Raw genomic sequence first — 17,708 nt, 5'->3', positions numbered from 1 at the left:
GCAAAACCACACTCTAGCTGAAATCTATGGGCAAGCAAAACAACAAGTTGCCAGTCAGACAGGGAGCAATGAACTCACCCTAGAAAATATAGTGGACATCATAATATAATCTTGTGAATATCTACGACAAGCAACAACATATTCAGTGAAATCCCACAAGTGAAGCGTGGGGAGGGTAGAAAATTTAAAGAGAAGAAATAAATGGTTCAAGATACTTTTTCGTTTTCATTTTGCATGTATTATTAAGACAGAAAATGTATGACAGAGGAGGAAGGGTGTTAGTACAAAGAAATATCTTAGAAACAGCTGGCATAAGGATCATAAATTGGAAGGCAGTTACGAGGTCATGACATAAGTTAAAAGAGGACCACCAGAAACGAAAGATCAGATCTGATTACTACTATCAGATCGTTTCAGGTTTCTAAACTATAGTGGACTTGGCCTTTAAACTCTCACTGCCAACACTGCAACCTTTCATGTACATACAGCATTGAGCATCACCACACAATGTATCCACAACTCAATATAATGATGATCATTATGAACTTTATCAAAGGTGACCACCATTCAATAGAAAGGGCTTGGCCTCAGATATGGTGCTCATCTTTTCACCTTTTCAGGCTGTCACAAACTTACAAAATGTTGAATCTTGTCAAACTGTATCAGTATAACAGCTAAAATGAATTCCATCACTTGAAACCATTCATCAAAACATGGTTGAGCTAAAATATACATTTTCAAGTTCAATAATTATTTCGGAGAATCGGATACACTTGTTATATAGCACACTATAGGTCATGGTAAAATTCACTTTATCTTGTTTTTTTATCTGTCAAATTGAATTACATGTCAATATATTCACAAATCTCTCTGTTCACTCGAGCAATTGCTTGTGCTTACCCCAGGCAATTGCAACTACATATAAGAAGAGACTGCCAGTGGCACCACCACCGATTGTCCATAAGAATTCTGGCATCCCAGCTTTTTTCTCGTCGAACAGTTCAATGTTAATGTTCATACCGAAAATTCCAGCCACAACAACAAAGGCGCTAACCACAAGAGTTGCCGTTGTTAACATGACTCCCATTTGCAACAGATGGTTCTGCTTGTCATCCAGCATGATGTTGATGTAGTCTTCTGTGTCATCCACATATTCACGTAGCTGAAGAAAATTAAAACAGATTCAAAAGAGAGAGATCACAACAGTGGAACAAACTAAAGTTCAGCATCCATGTATACAAAGTAGTTAACATTGAATCTGGTTTAGGTGAAAACAAAAGACATTTATATAGCAAGTAGGTAATAGAACAACAGTTCATGTCCAAATTTGACTTGTGTGATTGAACTTCATCTCTGATAATGCTATTCCAAAATCAATGTCATTATTTGCAATTACAACCCACATGCAGTGGTTTTTATCCAACATTACTTTTCATCTATTATCTGAGCTTTGAAAAGTCAGATAAAATTAACTGAGAAAGGGAATAGCTAGAGAAAGTCAAACTAGGATGCAAAATAGAGATGACAAATAGAAGAATGCAGTGCATCATCACCTAGGTTGTATCATTAATAATGCACATGTGAAATGGTGATGCAAAATTATTCTGAAATGGTGTACTGGATGCTACAGTCATAAACCTAAATCTTTAAGGTATCTGCATAACCGAGGTCTTCTTCTTCCTCTAAATACAACAAAATTCTTTCTTGATAAACTTAATTATAACTAGGCCATGATGCAGCTTTTAGTTTATAGTTTCTTTAAATGTTAATTGATAAAGATTCACCTTTTACTTTCTGTTCCATGTGAAAACTTAGCATTGTTGCTCACACAAAGAAATTAGAATGCATAATCTTACTGATGTGATTTCTTCTTCTGGTAAATGTATCAGAATCAAATGCCATTTGATTGCTAAGGTAATTGTCTAAATTCTGAAGCTTGGTTGGTCGTCAGGTTCTTAGTTTCTCTGCAAGCTACACTTCATTAAAGATTCCATTCGAGAACATACTTCTGGCTCTATATTTAACCATTATATACTCTCTTGCGATAAGAGAGCTAGCCATACAACTGATACATATATTTTAATGTATCAACAGAAATTGATAATACTGTCCAAATCCTTCCAGAAGCAAATTTCAAGAGGTGCACAACTATGGGGACATAATTTCAAAATTAACTGTTGGTCAGCGGAGGACAAAAATATTATTAAGAACAGAACTTCACTTAATTAAAAAGTTTGGATTGGACAGACTTCAAAAAATCAACCTATCTAAAGATCTGTTCCCTGTTTTTATCAGGGCTTCACAATCACAGCCTGTATCTGTTCCTTTTTCTTAAATCCTCTTTGAAGAATTATAGCACATTTTCTTGAACATCCTTCTCTATAAATGAATAGTAGATTTGCAGCGGAGTCTCATCCTTCTAAAGCTAGGGTGACCCCATTGTGCTCCCTCTCATTCCTCACTACACCATTAAGTTTGGGAACCACTACCTTCATTTGCTCTAATACCATACCTCAACTACTTCATTTTGGAGCTAATTACAAATAACCCAAGTTGAATATGAGATGTCTGGTGGACATCATTAATTTATTTATATGATCAGAAAATTATTTTTGGATAGTGCAGATAAAGCTGTGTATCTATACATTTGCATAGATGTCTAGATGGTTTGTAGGAGATTTCTTCAACTTTGAAGCTTTCGTTTTCTCCTCTCATTCTATCCTCCAACCTCTTTCACTTTTTCTCTCTCTGGAAAACGGCCACTCTGGTGGCATGCAAATCAACTATTGCCATGAGCATCCTAGTTTAACATGAGGCTCCCTCTAATTACAAATGCCCCTCAATGGACAGGACCCAAAATTACATTAATCTCCCTACTCCTAAGTTTGGTGCGATAAAGCTAGTCTTTTTAGATGATCAGACCTATAAAGTTGGTGGAGAACAGAGACAAAAAGGACCTCAGAATTGTACAAATTTCCGCTCCACCACTACCTAACACTAAGAAAAATGTTGTATGCTTCATACACCGGGCTGCCTGGTATCAGAACCCAAATCATAGTTCTCCCAGCTCAAGAAATCAAAATAAGAGTCTCAAACCATTTGTTCTAAAATTCAAGTTCATAATAACTCTGTGAGTGTGATAATAGAGTATCTTATCCTGTTTTAAAGAAGTTGGGACATAAGAATATTCTCAATCTAACTGTTTTTCAGTTTCTTTTTCAACTTTTCATACTCTCATTATCAGGTAATATTGGATTTAAAAAGTAAGAAAATAGTGAATCCACATTCTGCCCCATGGATGAAATCACTATTATTTGGTATAAAAAAGATTAATGTTACCAATTGTACGCTTAAATGGTCATTACAATAACACAAATAAAAGAAGGGAAGGAAAATAAAAAAGCAAAAAATAATGAATAGGAGTAAAGACAAAAAACATGGATACAAATAGGAGAAGAGGAAGGTATCCCACGGAATTAGTCGAGGTGCGCACAAGTTGGCCTCGGACACCACACACCACAGTTATTAAAAGCAAAAGAAAAGGAGATGATTAGGTTTTTTGGTTCTTTAAATAAATTTTATGGTTAGATAGGAATCAAGAAAGTATGGGGAAAATCATTGTTGTCCTACCAACTACCATCAATATAAAGCCTTAAAATTCAATTCCTCTAAAAGGCACACCACACGTACAACAAAACACTCCTCATCCCAAGAGAACCATAAATGGCACTTTAGGCCCCTTATCTTTCTGCCATTTTCCTCTTTTAGTTAAGGCCCACAGGCATGTGGTTATATATCAGTGAGAGTGGACATGCACAAAAGTGTGCTTAGATCACAACCCTTATGAATCCTACACACAAAAATACAAAAGCTGGTAACTTAAGTTGGATGTAACAGGGCATGGATCTATCTCTCTGCAAAACTTTACCGTATTCTCTCAAAATGCCCATCAAATTTCCACAGTTGATCCAAAATTGCGTTAGCCGCCCTAATCCTATGTTTTGTGCGACAAAGCTAGTCGTTTTAGATGATCAGACCTATTTTCAGTCAAGCAATCATGAGTTACGCAAATAAAATTGGAATAGCAATTGTACTTTCGATTTCTGTCTACATCAATTAGTCCTAATCATTAAGTAAAATAAAACTGGGGCTTGGGGAGTAGTCCCTTCAACACTCATTTAAATTTGAATGGAAATGTAACCCGAGAGTCTTCGAATGGAAGAAAAACTCTTTTGCATAAATTTTGGAAGATTCTTGCTTTATTTTTCGTTTTATTATTTTGCTAATTTTCAGTCTAACCATGAAATTCCAATCGGCATAGGTGATTGCTGAGATGGTAGAGAGCCAAATATTTATCAAAATTCTCTACTTTTTGATAGACAAGGATTTTCCCTAGTGTGGTTATAGAGAAAATGGAATATCAATAAGTGGAAACTCAGCTAAATAAAATTTCTATAAAATCAACAGTTCAAGTAACACTTGTAGGCTTTTGATGGAAGTAGTCGAATTTTATCCTATATCCTTTCAACCTCAAAAAATGGAAGTAGTCGCATTGACATATATGCACATAATAGTACAAATACACGTCCAATAACATGATAGTTGAAGTTTTACGAACTCTTTGTCAAAAAAATTAAATAGTCTACGGGAGTTTTACCTTAGTAAATCAGCCCCTTAATTGATGCAATGATATTGGCAAGGCAATTCATGCAACTATTTAAAATGGGTCAAGCATCTAGATGAGTATTTAATGCATCAATTGTGCACCCACTAATCATTGTTAGCTACAAACAGCAAGGTTCCATCCCAAAATATGAAATAATATTAGACAACTTTTACAAGTCTAGTCCAAATTATTTTGTGTAAAGCATTCTTTTCATAGATTGCAAAATGAGTCTTATAAATGTCTTGAAGCTAAACTAACAATCTATATACTTGTCAGAGTAATTCAATTATCTAGAAAGATCACTCACAGTGTTCAGTTTATTCAATGTACCGTCAATTTGAACAAAGTATGCTTCTAGGAGCATTTCAAGCTCCTCTACATCAAGATGCTTGCTTATGGCACTCCGAGTCGTGCTAGTATGTGTCCCACGACTACCTCGGCTAAGAGCATTAGGGCCACCATACAAACGTTCCTGGTGTTGGTCAATATGTGGAGTGTCTGCATCATAACTTGTGGAACCTGCATTTGCGTCCATTGAGATTTCCACAGGAACCCTGACATATCAAATAGCTTGAATTTTAGGAATAACATAGAAACACTGATCGACATCACCGACACCTCTCAGGATTGCGCAAAAGCATTTTTAAATAGCATTTGATCAGTAGTTGTCTCAGTATCCAAGACCAGATTTGAAGAAAAGTTCATCATACTAGCATTGTTTTAACAGTCAAGAAAATCCTCCACACTAGTCACATTTTCCCAGACTCTGGGATCCATTCGGCTTGATAGAGAAGAGTTATAAGGCAGTAATATCTGCAGGGACGCTCATTCAGGGCGAGGCATGACACATTAATTCACAAGCTCAATGTGGTCAGATGTAGATGATGAAACAACATAACAAAGACAAAGACAAACACACTATAGAACCGATAGTGTATCTCTTTTTATTCTTCAGAAAATAAAGGACCAATAGCATCTCAGCAGATGGAAGTAGCATTAACAAATGTGTGCATACTTTACTCTGCTGGCACATCAGATCAACTATAAATAGTAATGAGAATAAAGGTATTGACTCTATTGGTGCTCAAAAGATTTTCTTTTTTAGCTATTCATACAATTGTGCAAAAACTCTAAAAGTAAAATGAAGCAGGGAAAGAGACTGCAGACTGGAGATCCAGATAGTGGTGAATAATTGAGATTCAGCTTCTCCAAAGATTTTTTATCATCTGTTTGAAGGGCAGAGAAGATGTGGATAAAGTAGCACTAATGGATAATATATTGTCATGACAGGCCATCCTGGCTTCTCCCAAATGCAAGTTATCTATAAATGCAACCATTTTCCAAGAAAATTTTTGAAATTAAACTGCTTAGGCTCAACATGTTGATGACAGACTAAGGGAGATCCTTCTAGTTTACAAATATAGAGGTCCTGAAACACAAGGGGGAGGATAAGACATCAGAAATATATGACATACCTATCATCCATGTTCGACTGAATAACTTCCTCATCGATGCCATCTTGTCCGCTTATAGAGGAAACAGAAGAATTTTCAAGTTGTTCCATCAGCTTGTCAGTTAAATACATCTCCGCCATATCTTCATCATCATCGAGTAGATGCTCCAGTTCATCTCTCACCTAACAATGAAGAAATGCAGATTTGAGTACCAAAAAATTTGTGGATAGCACATTTCAGAGCAATCACTCAAAAAGAAAAGGAACATAGTAGTTCATTTTGTAACCCTTTGTCTATCAAGTATTCTCTTAAGAGTAATGCTAGAGATCAATTTTGAGGCTTAGATCTACAAGCAATTTGCAGACTATAACAGCAGTGCCTCAAAACTAAACCATCTAATAGATGGTACGTGTGAAACACTTGCTAGAAAACTATATTAGTACATGTTGACCTTCTAACAGGGAAAAGTTATTTTTCTGAGTATCAGCCTTTCTAAAGATATATACACATACATAAACTTCAATGGAATCGCATTCCATAAATGAATGTCATTAATGTTGTCATTTACCATCCTAATTTTCATGCCTTGAGATTTGTGTGGAATTGTAGAAAAAGATTAAGACTGAGTAGACCGTTTCAGTGTCAAAAGCATAAAATATACCGACAAAGTTAGCATCTCAAATATTTGATCCACTGCTAGGTTTCTCATGAATTATTTAGGAAAAGTTAACCAAGACCGCTAGCGTACTGAGAGATAAAGAAACTTTATCTAATGTATACCTTCTGAACACGTCCTGTAATAGCAACCAAGCGACTTTTGATTTGACGAACACGTTCCAAGTTGAGAGTACTAATCTTTGAAGTCAGCTTATCTAAAGCAGGATGAGCTTCTTGCTCCAGTGTCCTTGCCTGCTTGAGAAAGAACCACAAAAACAAAGACCAGAAAGACGGCAAAAATGAGCAACAATACAGTGATAATTAACCAACTCAAACAGCCCAATTAAGCCCTGTAACAGTGTTTGGCACATTTGATTAAAGCAATAGAATTATGCTCCACCTCATTATCCAAGCAACTGCAAGCAGCCTCCAGACATGCCTCCAAAGCAACAAACTCAAAAGGGAGAAGCTTCGGCCCATCTCGATTCTCACCCGTTAGCTGCTTCCCATCAGACTTGTTCTCATCCATTGATTGGAAGTTTGCAGAGACGTTCGGAGGTGAAACTTCTTCAGACTGAGGCTCTTCCAGATCATACAGATTTGTCCAGTCTGCATTATTGCCACCCCCTCCAGCTTCCTTTTCACAATTACAACAGTTTTATCAGATCAATTATCACAACCCCTAGTAGTCCTCCCCCCTCCTCCCATATTAAAGCAGATATAAGTACAAAGTTAAGTTTGAAGCACAACAAGTTATCCAAATTGAGATAGGTCATACAACAATAACATACCCAGTATAGTCCCACAGGCCACAAGTGACTATACATTGACATAGGTCGTCATAAAATCTAAAATTTTAGGCATTAAACTGAAGATGCAAAAAAGAAGTCTATTTTAAACCAAAATGAGAAGGCAAAAATCGTTAAACTTGAAGCTTCTGCTAGATGGTATAAATACAAATTTCTTATTTTTTTTTTCTAAATCTAAAATAAAACAAAAAAGGGACTTTGACTCTTGGCCTGTAGTGGGTAACTGGTTTGCGGCATTAGGTATCAACACTATGGCTTTCAACATGGATCCCCCGAAATGATAGAGCAGTTGAGGCACACGTGTAACAACCTAGATCCAAAGAATCCAACTCAGGTCTAACCTTTGTAAGCAGTAGCAGACTCCGGTTGATTAGATAAAGTGTGTTTAAGTGGGCCGAAACACCACCATCATTAAGAAAAAGGTATACATATGGAGTGGAGTATAATGCAACTTTTAACAGCAGTAGCATAATCATGAAAATAGAAAACCAGTAATTTTGAACAGAGAATTTCAAACATGACAATATCCAAGAGCCTACAGAAGGTTAAACTAGCAATGTACAAACTACAAGTATAAAAGTTAAGATTCGACATTTTACAATTTCATCAACTAAATACTAAGAAGAGAAACACACATAATCGATTAAATACCCCCAAAGCATCAAAATGTGAAAAGAAGTCATTTTGAGTTGGATTGGTTATATGAATCTTCTATATCCACTCCCTCTGTTGGGTACGAAATCATTTGGATAAAATTCAGATAACTATTATCCATACATTTTATTGGGGTTGTTTACATGATCTATACCTACTAAAGCATCAGAAATTGATCATTCATCAGCATATAAAATTAAGAAAATAACCTGGGACTTGGTAGCTTGGTGATGACGCAAAATTCTCCGTTGAACCTCTTCAACAAAAGGAGCAACAGAGGGATCCCTAGCGTTGAGCAAGAGGACTTCCTGGGCGGTAATAATAGCCTTGATATGCTCCAAATTGATGACGATAGCCCGTTCACGACCCAACACAGTAGATGGATACGAGAGAAGTGGGTCCAATATGCGAAGATCACGAGCCGGAAGTCCAGTCCGCCGCATAATTGCATGTTTCCCGGCTTCCACAACTTGGGTCTGTCCAGTTGAATCCAACAGAAGCCATGAACGTACCCCGGTGGCCTTCTTTCGCATAGCAGCGCCCACGGTTACGCCGCCGGGGATGACGGTGTTGGGTCGGATTATATCGGCGTCATCGTCCGGCGACGGAACGGAAAACTTCTGCGGCGGAGTAACGCCCCTCATAATTTAATAGAATCTCCGGGATAAGCTAAATCGGTGAACAAATGGCTCAGAGAGTATCTAATTATGCTCCCAACCCGCCCAAAATTTCATGGGTTGGGCATATTTTTAGTTTGATATTAATTTTAATTTGAGTTTATTGCAGGAATTATTTTTTTAAAAAAAATTATGCGTTCAATTTTTTTTATATGTATTATGCAGTTTATAAAATTATTGTTAGGTCATTCTCATTCCATTAAAATAAATAAATTTAACATATTAATCAAACGTAAAATAATTATAATTATAATTAGTTTTTTTATACTTTCTAAATTCTAAACGAAATATAATGAAAAATATTTCAAATTAAAATAAAAGTATATACGTTAATATTATTGTAATATTTTGATTGAGTTGATAGCTCCTTACTAATTTCATGAAGAAGTTATATTTTATTTTTTTGAATTGTGGTAGATATTGTCTTAAAAATTATTTAAAATATTTTCTTAAGAAAAATTAAACAAACCTACCTCCACTAGAGAGAATACATAAGCAACAAAATTTTAATAACAAGACCAACAAATTATAAAAGAGGACAGGTATGATAGACTTATGGTTGGGATTAACTCCTTTTAATTTATAATTAAATAATATAGATTATAATAAAGTATTTGAAGAAGTATTATGAATGCATCTACTATATGTGTTTCGGGTTGCAAAATTTTAAATATTCATAATAGAACTTAGCCTAATTTGCTTTTCATATTTTTAGGTTCTGAGGAGTCGATACATTGAAATGATTAGAAGCTTTAATTTATGTTTTGGTAGAGATGAAGATGGATGTATTTATAAGTGTTTGAGGATCGATCGGTGAGTTTAATGTTATAACTAGCTAGCTAGTCACTCTAATTAATTACCCCTTTCATTATTTTTGCATCGTAATCTATTTTTTTTCTATCATATTGATATATGATATATTGTAATTGATATTTTTTGTGAGCACTTAGATTTTTTTGTTCAAACTATTACTTCCTCCGTTCGGTATTGTTTGTCATATTGTATTTTTTGAAAGTCAATTACACTAATTTTCAAAGTTAAATTAGATCACAATAATTCGATATTTTAAACAAAAAATTAGATGTTTTAAAACTATATGTATAGTACTATAAATTGCAACTTTTTACATATTAATATGATGAAAAAATACATCTTAAAATATTAATTAAAATTTTTATAACTTGACTCTAAAAATATAAATCATGACAATGAGTACATGACAAAAAGAATAAATTAATATAATTTAATTTAACTTTAAAAATTAGCGGAATTGACTTCTAAAAAAAGACAATCTGATCATTACAAGGGAATGGAAAGAGTAATTAATTAAGTTGACAACATAAAAATTCATTATACCAATAATATAATAGGATTGGTAAATATTGTTTTATAATGTCTATCAATAAAGCTCAATACTTCAAAGTTAATTTTACATATATATACTAGTATATTAATGCAATAAATATATAGTTGATCGATTATAGCTAGTAGGTTTAGTTATACTTTTGTAATTGTCAACAAAATACTTCCTATCATAATTGTCTCATGGTAATATTATAACTTAATTCTTAAAAGTGTAGTAGTTGCAAGCATAATGATGATCGCACTGTATCAAACAGTTTGGAAATGAGTTGGTATAAATCTTTTCAAAACAAACCGACTTATATTCGCTTGATATTTACATCAAATTAATAAATAAAATATCAATACTAATATATGTTTTTTTTATTAATTTTGTTGATTCTTAGGATGAATCATTTACCAAGAGAATATAGCCCCTCCCCATGTTTCTTTTCTGTTTTCATTATTCTTCTTGTTTTATAGAACTGTTCTGAAAAAACAATTTTTTTTTTACTATATCTAGCTAGTGATACGAAGATGTAGACGGACAATATATTCTATTTTCAGAACTAGTTGAAGTCGGAAGGAATACATAAAAATCACTTGTATGTCATCGGATTTTATGGAATATTGTTATTTTTCAGATTTAAAACAAGTACACATATTTAACGTATCTGTTATTGAATTGAAATTCTTGTTATATATCACAATTTTTAAAAATATTCTATTTCTAATAAAGATGTCGCATTCCCTTTTTTTTTTTTTGGAGAATTGTATATAATAGCAAACTAATAACCTAAAATAAATGGAGTAGCTACGGTTTGATTTAATTGTGCTCCATAGCAAATGTTTGTTAAAGTTTGTCAATCGCCTCTTTCCCAAAAATCTCGCTCTCCACTCTCTCATTCCGCTGTCACTCTCCCTCTGCTCGCCTCTCTCGCAATATATACAGAAGTGTATAATTGTGTTTCTGTTTTGTATAAAGCGAGAGAAAATTGTATATACACATGCAAAAAACATATATCTTCGTGCTATACACTTAATTGTACAATTTACAAATATTTTACTTCGATTCAATTGTAGACAAATGCAAATTTTATACAAATATTGCAGCGAAAAAGGCCAACGAATTATACAATTGCGAATTATACAATTGCAGTGAAATACAATTTTCTCTCGCTTTATACAACAGAAGTGTATAAATTGTGTTTCTGTTTTTGTATAAAGAGAGAGAAAAACATATATTTTCTTCCTATACACTTATAATTATACAATATACAAACACTTTACTTCAATTCAATTGTATGCAAAGCAAAAAATTTACAAATATTGCAGCGAAATAGGCAGCGAATTATACAATTGCGTGTTATACAATCGCAGTGAAATAGGCCAGTGAATTATACAATTGCAGCAAAATAGGCCAACGAATTATACAATTTAGGCCAACAAATCATACAATTGTATATGTATAGCGATGCCAACAAATTATATAATTTAGGCCAGTGAATCATACAATTTTATATGTATAGCGAATTATATAGTTACATGTTTGCTTTGGAGCATAATTATATAAACTTCAATATAGCTTACAAATATAAAAAAATTTATTTGCTGTACGTGAAAGTTACCTTTTTTTTTTAGGGCATGCATGTGGCTTAGCTCAGCCCATTACACATTATTACCCATTGGGCTCAGAACGGGACCATTACAATTATATAAGGCCGTAAAAATATTCCTGTGAGAAATACTAGAAATTATGATGAATTTCTCATTTTAAATTGTAAAAATTAAAGAAATTCCATTGTGAAGATAAGAATTATATCTTATCTCAACTAATTTATATATTTCACATGGATAACTCTGACTTATAACAGTATTTTCGAAAATGTTTTTGGGCGAGTCTCAGGGCGGGGCATATAAAAAACGCTCTAAAGCGTAAATTAAAGACGTAGATTCATAAGACGTAAGTTCTAAAATTTGAGGCGTAAGTCTTGAGTATAAAAACGTAAGTCTTGAACATAAAAACGTATGCTCGGACGTTTATAATTTATTTTTTTCACCTTTTTTGTTTTCAATCATATTTTTTATTACTAGTGTAATGATATTTCTCAAATAATAATTATAATATTTTTTTCTTCATAATTGATTATTATACTTATCTCATATAAAAATTATAAATTATTAAAAGCTTTACTTTTGCTTATTTCATTAATAGTAAAATTATAAATTTAAATATATATGAGACTATGCTCCATAGATCCATGGGACTCACGCCTTGTATCTCGGGGCTTACACTTTGCCCTGTACGTTAAAAAACGCATCGCCTCATGCCCCTACCTTTTAAAACACAAGCCTATACCCATTATAATGTCCTCAATTTCATCTATAAAATTTGAAATTCTGTAGTAGTAATTATGTTAAATAAAAAGTCCCAATCAAATTTGAGTAGATTAAAATAGATCGACTTCCTATAAATTGAGAAATAAATTGTGTAAAAACTAGTTCAATTCAAAAGTGATTTATTTTAGTTGGTAATCTCAGGTTGCGTTGTATAATTGAATTGCTAGAATTTTGATTCATTACTTCACAATTCACAATCACATTAATATATACATATTTCCAACTTTTAAAGAACTTATTTGTCTTTTATTTTATTTTAACAAAATTATTAATGAATTTTAGTTTTGTGTTAACGTTATATTTAATTTATTGACCCAATCAATGGCGTATTAAATCAAGCACTATATATATTGAGTAATTTAGATTGTTGACGACTCAATGGACAAAGTGGTGCCATAATTATTTAATGAGATATTGGAAATTGAACATGGAAAGTCAGAATTAGAAATTAATGCTACACTGAATTTTGTAGTAATATACATACATACCTATTTATGACATTGTCTATTCATCTTCACGTTGAAACGTCAATATAATCCATACCAGGCCACATTAATAATTACTATATTTTTTTGTTTATTTTTATTTATTCATTTTATTATTTGTGTGTTTTCTAAAAAATTACTATTAACACAAAATGCTTTGTATACTAAGACGATAACTTAATAATGTACTAAACTGAGTTAAGAGATGCTGTAAAAAGAGCCTCAGTTTTCCTTCTCTAACCATTTGAAGTACTCCCTTCGTCCACTTTTAATTAACTAATATATTAAGATATATTATTTTATTATATTTATATGTAAAAGAAAGATATAATTTATAATACTTTTTATATGTTTTTGAATATTTAAATTTTTATTTTAAAATATTAAATTAATATAATTTAATTTAACTTTATAAATTAATTAAATTGTTTTTAAAATGACGCAACATAACAATTAAAAATGAAAGGAAGTAATTCACAACACATGTTGTAATTCACAGCGAAAACCAAAAGTTTGGAAAGCGCCGTCTTCAAAAGTCGTAACTTTTCACTTTCATAGAAAATTTGCACAAATAAATTAATGTTTTCATAAATTCAATTGTGAAATTTTGTCAAACTAAATTACTTAAATAAATTGTATAACAATTAAAAATGAAAGGAAGTAATTCACAGCACATGTTGTAATTCACAACAAAATCAAAAGTTTGGAAAGCGCCGTTTTCAAAAGTCGTAACTTTTCACTTTCGTAGAGAATTTGCACAAATAAATTAATGTTTTCATAAAATCAATTGTGAAATTTTGTCAACTAAATTACTTAAATAAATTGTTTAAGAGAAGTGCTAAATGACCAGAAAAAGGTGGTTAAAATTTGATCAGAATAATGAAAAAGATTATTATAGCTTTTCCATTAAAAAAAAATAATTTTTTGATATTTTCAAAATAATATGAGCATTTATTATTTTAATAAGATGAATTTTCTGGATCCATGCCTTATCCTTCTTCAATTCTTTTTTTTTGGGTCATTTCACTTCTCCTTTCTCGAACGAAATAATAAAAGTATTTATTTTATGTATCTATTAAAACTTCATCAATGTAAAAAAAAATTAAAAGCACAAAGAAAATCATAGTTCCCTAAAAAAAATTCATAATTTATTTGCTTTTTAATGTCAAATTATGTATGTATATATAATTAATACATTAATTATTTTTTTGTAATATGACTCAGTTTCAAATACAGTCTCTATATTTCAAATTTAAACATTTAGACTTTATGTACTATAATAAATATACACTTACACCTCCAACTAAGTTTATCTATAACTAATTATATTAAATTATAATTATTGAATAATAAACTAAAAATATAAAAAAAAATTCTTGTGACTCTATTCTTACAAAATTAATTAGGGTCGATACTTATAAGTATAAATTTTTTATGATTTTTGTAATGTATTAATGTTTATCATATATAAAGTGTTTTGAGGTTTGCCTGATTTTATTGAAATATTTTCAAATTATACTTACAAAATTATTTAAATATGTATTTTAAATTTATTTGAACACAACTTCATAAACTTATTTAGTTATAACTCATATTAATAATAATAAATAAGTAATAGTTCACATATTATCAAGTCAACATAACATAAGGGTGCAAAACTATCACATATTCAATATGATTGTTGTTAAATAGGATCGACAGATGAAATATATGATTTTTGTAATATTGTGATATTTGCCATCTCTGAAGTGTTTCGAGTTTTGATTGTCGTTATTAATATAGTTTTATGTTACATGTTAAAATATTCAAATAAATAGCCTAAATTTATTTAAACATAGTAGTTTATAAAATTATATATTTAGACGTCATATTAATAACAAATATAAATAATGATCTATAAATTATCAAATTGACGTAATATAGAATGGATACAAGACTATAATTAAAATTAACACGTTACTCTTTGGGATTCTCAACAACATGCAATATTAGTAAAATAAATGTGGATTCTGAAATTTACAATTGAATGGTAATGATTAATATGATTCTTCACTTATTAATTAACTGTCTATACATCGTGTGCGTATTTCTTTTAAAAAATAATAATATAATTTGGGACTTAGATATTTTAAATAACTATTAATAATAATGCAATTTTCGTAGTGATGTCTTGAATTAAGAAAGTTATTTTTTATTATATAATTGTCTTAATATCAAGGTTGACTGCTCTCTTTTTAATATAATACTAACATTGATATATATAAAATAATCAAATAAGACACAGAATATTTTTTACATTTCATTACTATACCACATTGTTTGTTTATCTTTATAATAATAATATTGTGCAGATTATGTTGAATTATTATTAGGAGAAAAAAAGATTTGATATACTCCTTAATCCATGGCATGTAGCTTGGTTATGCAATGACAGACTATCACTTGCTGAAATAATACAAAATTTGATTAATTAAATTTACGTTAAATAATTAAAGACTATCTCTTAATTCCTTTTTAGGTGAAAAAACAACACTATTATTAGTCACGCAAGAGTGAATAATGAATTCCGTACGAAATTCTCTATAAACGTTTTCCGAATGATGTATGTCACGTATAGCTACTTAAATAGGCTTTAAGTATTTATACTTATATCACATTCTCAAATTACTCATTAATAACTAACATTATAATTAAATATTTAAAAGTATTTAATATTTTTTTCTATACAGAGGGTATAATCAAAACTTATTGAATTTTTGCAAATCCGTACCTAACATATTGGATTGGGATTATGAGTCCGTTTGAATAAGTAGATGATAAATTATAAGGGTTGAAATTAATCATAAGTTACAAATAAACAATTATTTAGTTGTGTTTGAATAGAAGTATTAAAACTATACTAATTAATTTATTTGATAGAAAAATAGTGATTAATAAGTTGTTCTTTTTATTTAAATGATTAAATTTTCCTTACTTTCAAAATGTAATGGTTTAAAAATAAGAAGAAAAGGAAAAACAACAAGATAAAGTCAAGAGTAAGTTAGGTGTTTTGGAATTTAAAAAATTAATAAGAAAATGTCAAATAAAAAAAAAGTAATACTAAATATAAGCTGAAAAAACTCATAAAAAAAGGATTGAGATTTTAATTCATGAACACTTAGGCATTTATTACATGAAATAGATAAATTAAAATTTGTTTATAAAACTAGTTCTTTTAAGACAATTCAAATGATGTGATTCCAATTATTCGTCGCACTCAATATATTAATTTACACGAGTTGATTAATATAAATCGCACTAGCAAAATATTCAAATTAGAAGTAATAATAAAAATTAATTGAGATTAAAAAAAAATAATAACGTAATTCCACTAAACAAAGAGATATGAACTTTAATTAGCATCCAAATTACTTATTGATCGGATAAACGTTACGAAGGAAAAAACAACCCAGTTTTTTCTCATTAAAATAAAGTAAGAAATTGAAGACCGAAACGGTTGCCATCGGAAAATGGATATCATCGCCGTCGAGGAACACAGAAACGGCCATTTTTAAAAACCTAATTTATATATATATATATATATACACACAACTTGAAACAAAGAGAAAAATTCATTTCTTTTTCAAATCTCAACTGTGGAGAAGAACTAAGTAAGACTAGTCTTGCCGGGTTTATCAGCAGCTTGAAGAGTTTTGTCGATGAGCTTACGAGCCTTTTTGCTACGGATCTCCACTCTGACGCTGGAGCTTTTGTCCATTTTGACGTAGGGTTTCTTCGATTTCTTCAACTTCCTCACCTTCGATTTTATCGATTGAACCAAACTCTCCAATTGAATCGCCATCGCCATTGTTGGAGAAGAAATGGAGGAGATAGAAAAATATTGAATGATTCACCAAATCAATCTCTCCTATTTATGGATTTTTCTGGTTCTCTATTTTGACTGGACTACCCACCCTTCTTATAAATGAATAAATAAAATTAAATGCCCCTTTGTCCTCCAATTATTACTCTCTTTTGCCACCGTGTTTCGTCAATTCTAAACTAAACAGGCTTTGATTTATTTAGGCTAAGGATAAAATTTGGGAATACATTTCAAATTAATGTATGATTAATTTTCATATATATATATATATATATGTGTTAAAATAAATAAATAAAAGTGAAAATTATTCTAGAAATAATACATAATAATCAAGAAGGAATTGATTGTTCAAAATACTTGTTTTTTTTTCCCTTGTAAGAATTAATGATGGAAATGTAAAAAGCGTTTGAAGTATAATTACAACAACTTCAAATAGTAAGTAAATGTGTTCGTATTTGATGAAGATTTTAGGTGTTATTTCTTGATATAATTGTCATCCAATTGATGGGGAAATGGGAATGCAATATGGTCAATTTTGGGTTACAAAATAAAATTCCAAATCTCGATATATGTCAGCATGTACTGAGATATGACATATCTCTTCAAAGTTAATTCAATAACAGTTAAACTCAATAATCCAATCCACTTAATACAAACTTCATTACTTGGTGGCTAGCAAATGCAATCTGATTCCTGTCACGCA

General features: G+C 31.1%; 2 protein-coding genes across 2 annotated transcripts; both read right to left on the bottom strand.

Annotated features, from left to right (window-relative positions):
• Positions 1-675: 675 nt before the first annotated feature.
• Positions 676-9,057, bottom strand: LOC101261964 (magnesium transporter MRS2-3). The gene is made up of 6 exons (XM_004230636.5): positions 8,450-9,057; positions 7,178-7,414; positions 6,901-7,029; positions 6,142-6,302; positions 4,974-5,220; positions 676-1,162 (listed from the first exon to the last, which is right to left on the bottom strand). Exons 1-6 carry the CDS (start codon positions 8,882-8,884, stop codon positions 875-877), a joined length of 1,497 nt encoding a protein of 498 aa, XP_004230684.1. The 5' UTR covers positions 8,885-9,057; the 3' UTR covers positions 676-874.
• A 7,471-nt stretch (positions 9,058-16,528) lies between these two features.
• LOC101261663 (uncharacterized) lies at positions 16,529-17,094 on the bottom strand. Its single transcript, XM_004230635.5, has one exon. The coding sequence runs from the start codon at positions 16,988-16,990 to the stop codon at positions 16,790-16,792; it is 201 nt and encodes a 66-aa protein (XP_004230683.1). The 5' UTR covers positions 16,991-17,094; the 3' UTR covers positions 16,529-16,789.
• Positions 17,095-17,708: the final 614 nt, after the last annotated feature.

The sequence above is a fragment of the Solanum lycopersicum genome, chromosome 1 (genome assembly GCF_036512215.1).
Source record: "Solanum lycopersicum chromosome 1, SLM_r2.1".
Classification (NCBI taxonomy): domain Eukaryota; kingdom Viridiplantae; phylum Streptophyta; class Magnoliopsida; order Solanales; family Solanaceae; genus Solanum; species Solanum lycopersicum.
This window is presented reverse-complemented; position numbering and strand designations above follow the sequence as displayed.

What these genes read in the sequence shown, in the direction of transcription:
- LOC101261964 (XM_004230636.5), bottom strand. Translation starts at nt 8,884, where the DNA reads ATGAGGGGCGTTACTCCGCCGCAGAAGTTTTCCGTTCCGTCGCCGGAC. An exon ending in ACCAAGCTACCAAGTCCCAG is followed by an intron (nt 7,415 to 8,449) that starts GTTATTTTCTTA and finishes AATTGTGAAAAG; the next exon opens with GAAGCTGGAGGGGGTGGCAA. An exon ending in TTACAGGACGTGTTCAGAAG is followed by an intron (nt 6,303 to 6,900) that starts GTATACATTAGA and finishes CTTCATTGTTAG; the next exon opens with GTGAGAGATGAACTGGAGCA.
- LOC101261663 (XM_004230635.5), bottom strand. Translation starts at nt 16,990, where the DNA reads ATGGCGATGGCGATTCAATTGGAGAGTTTGGTTCAATCGATAAAATCG.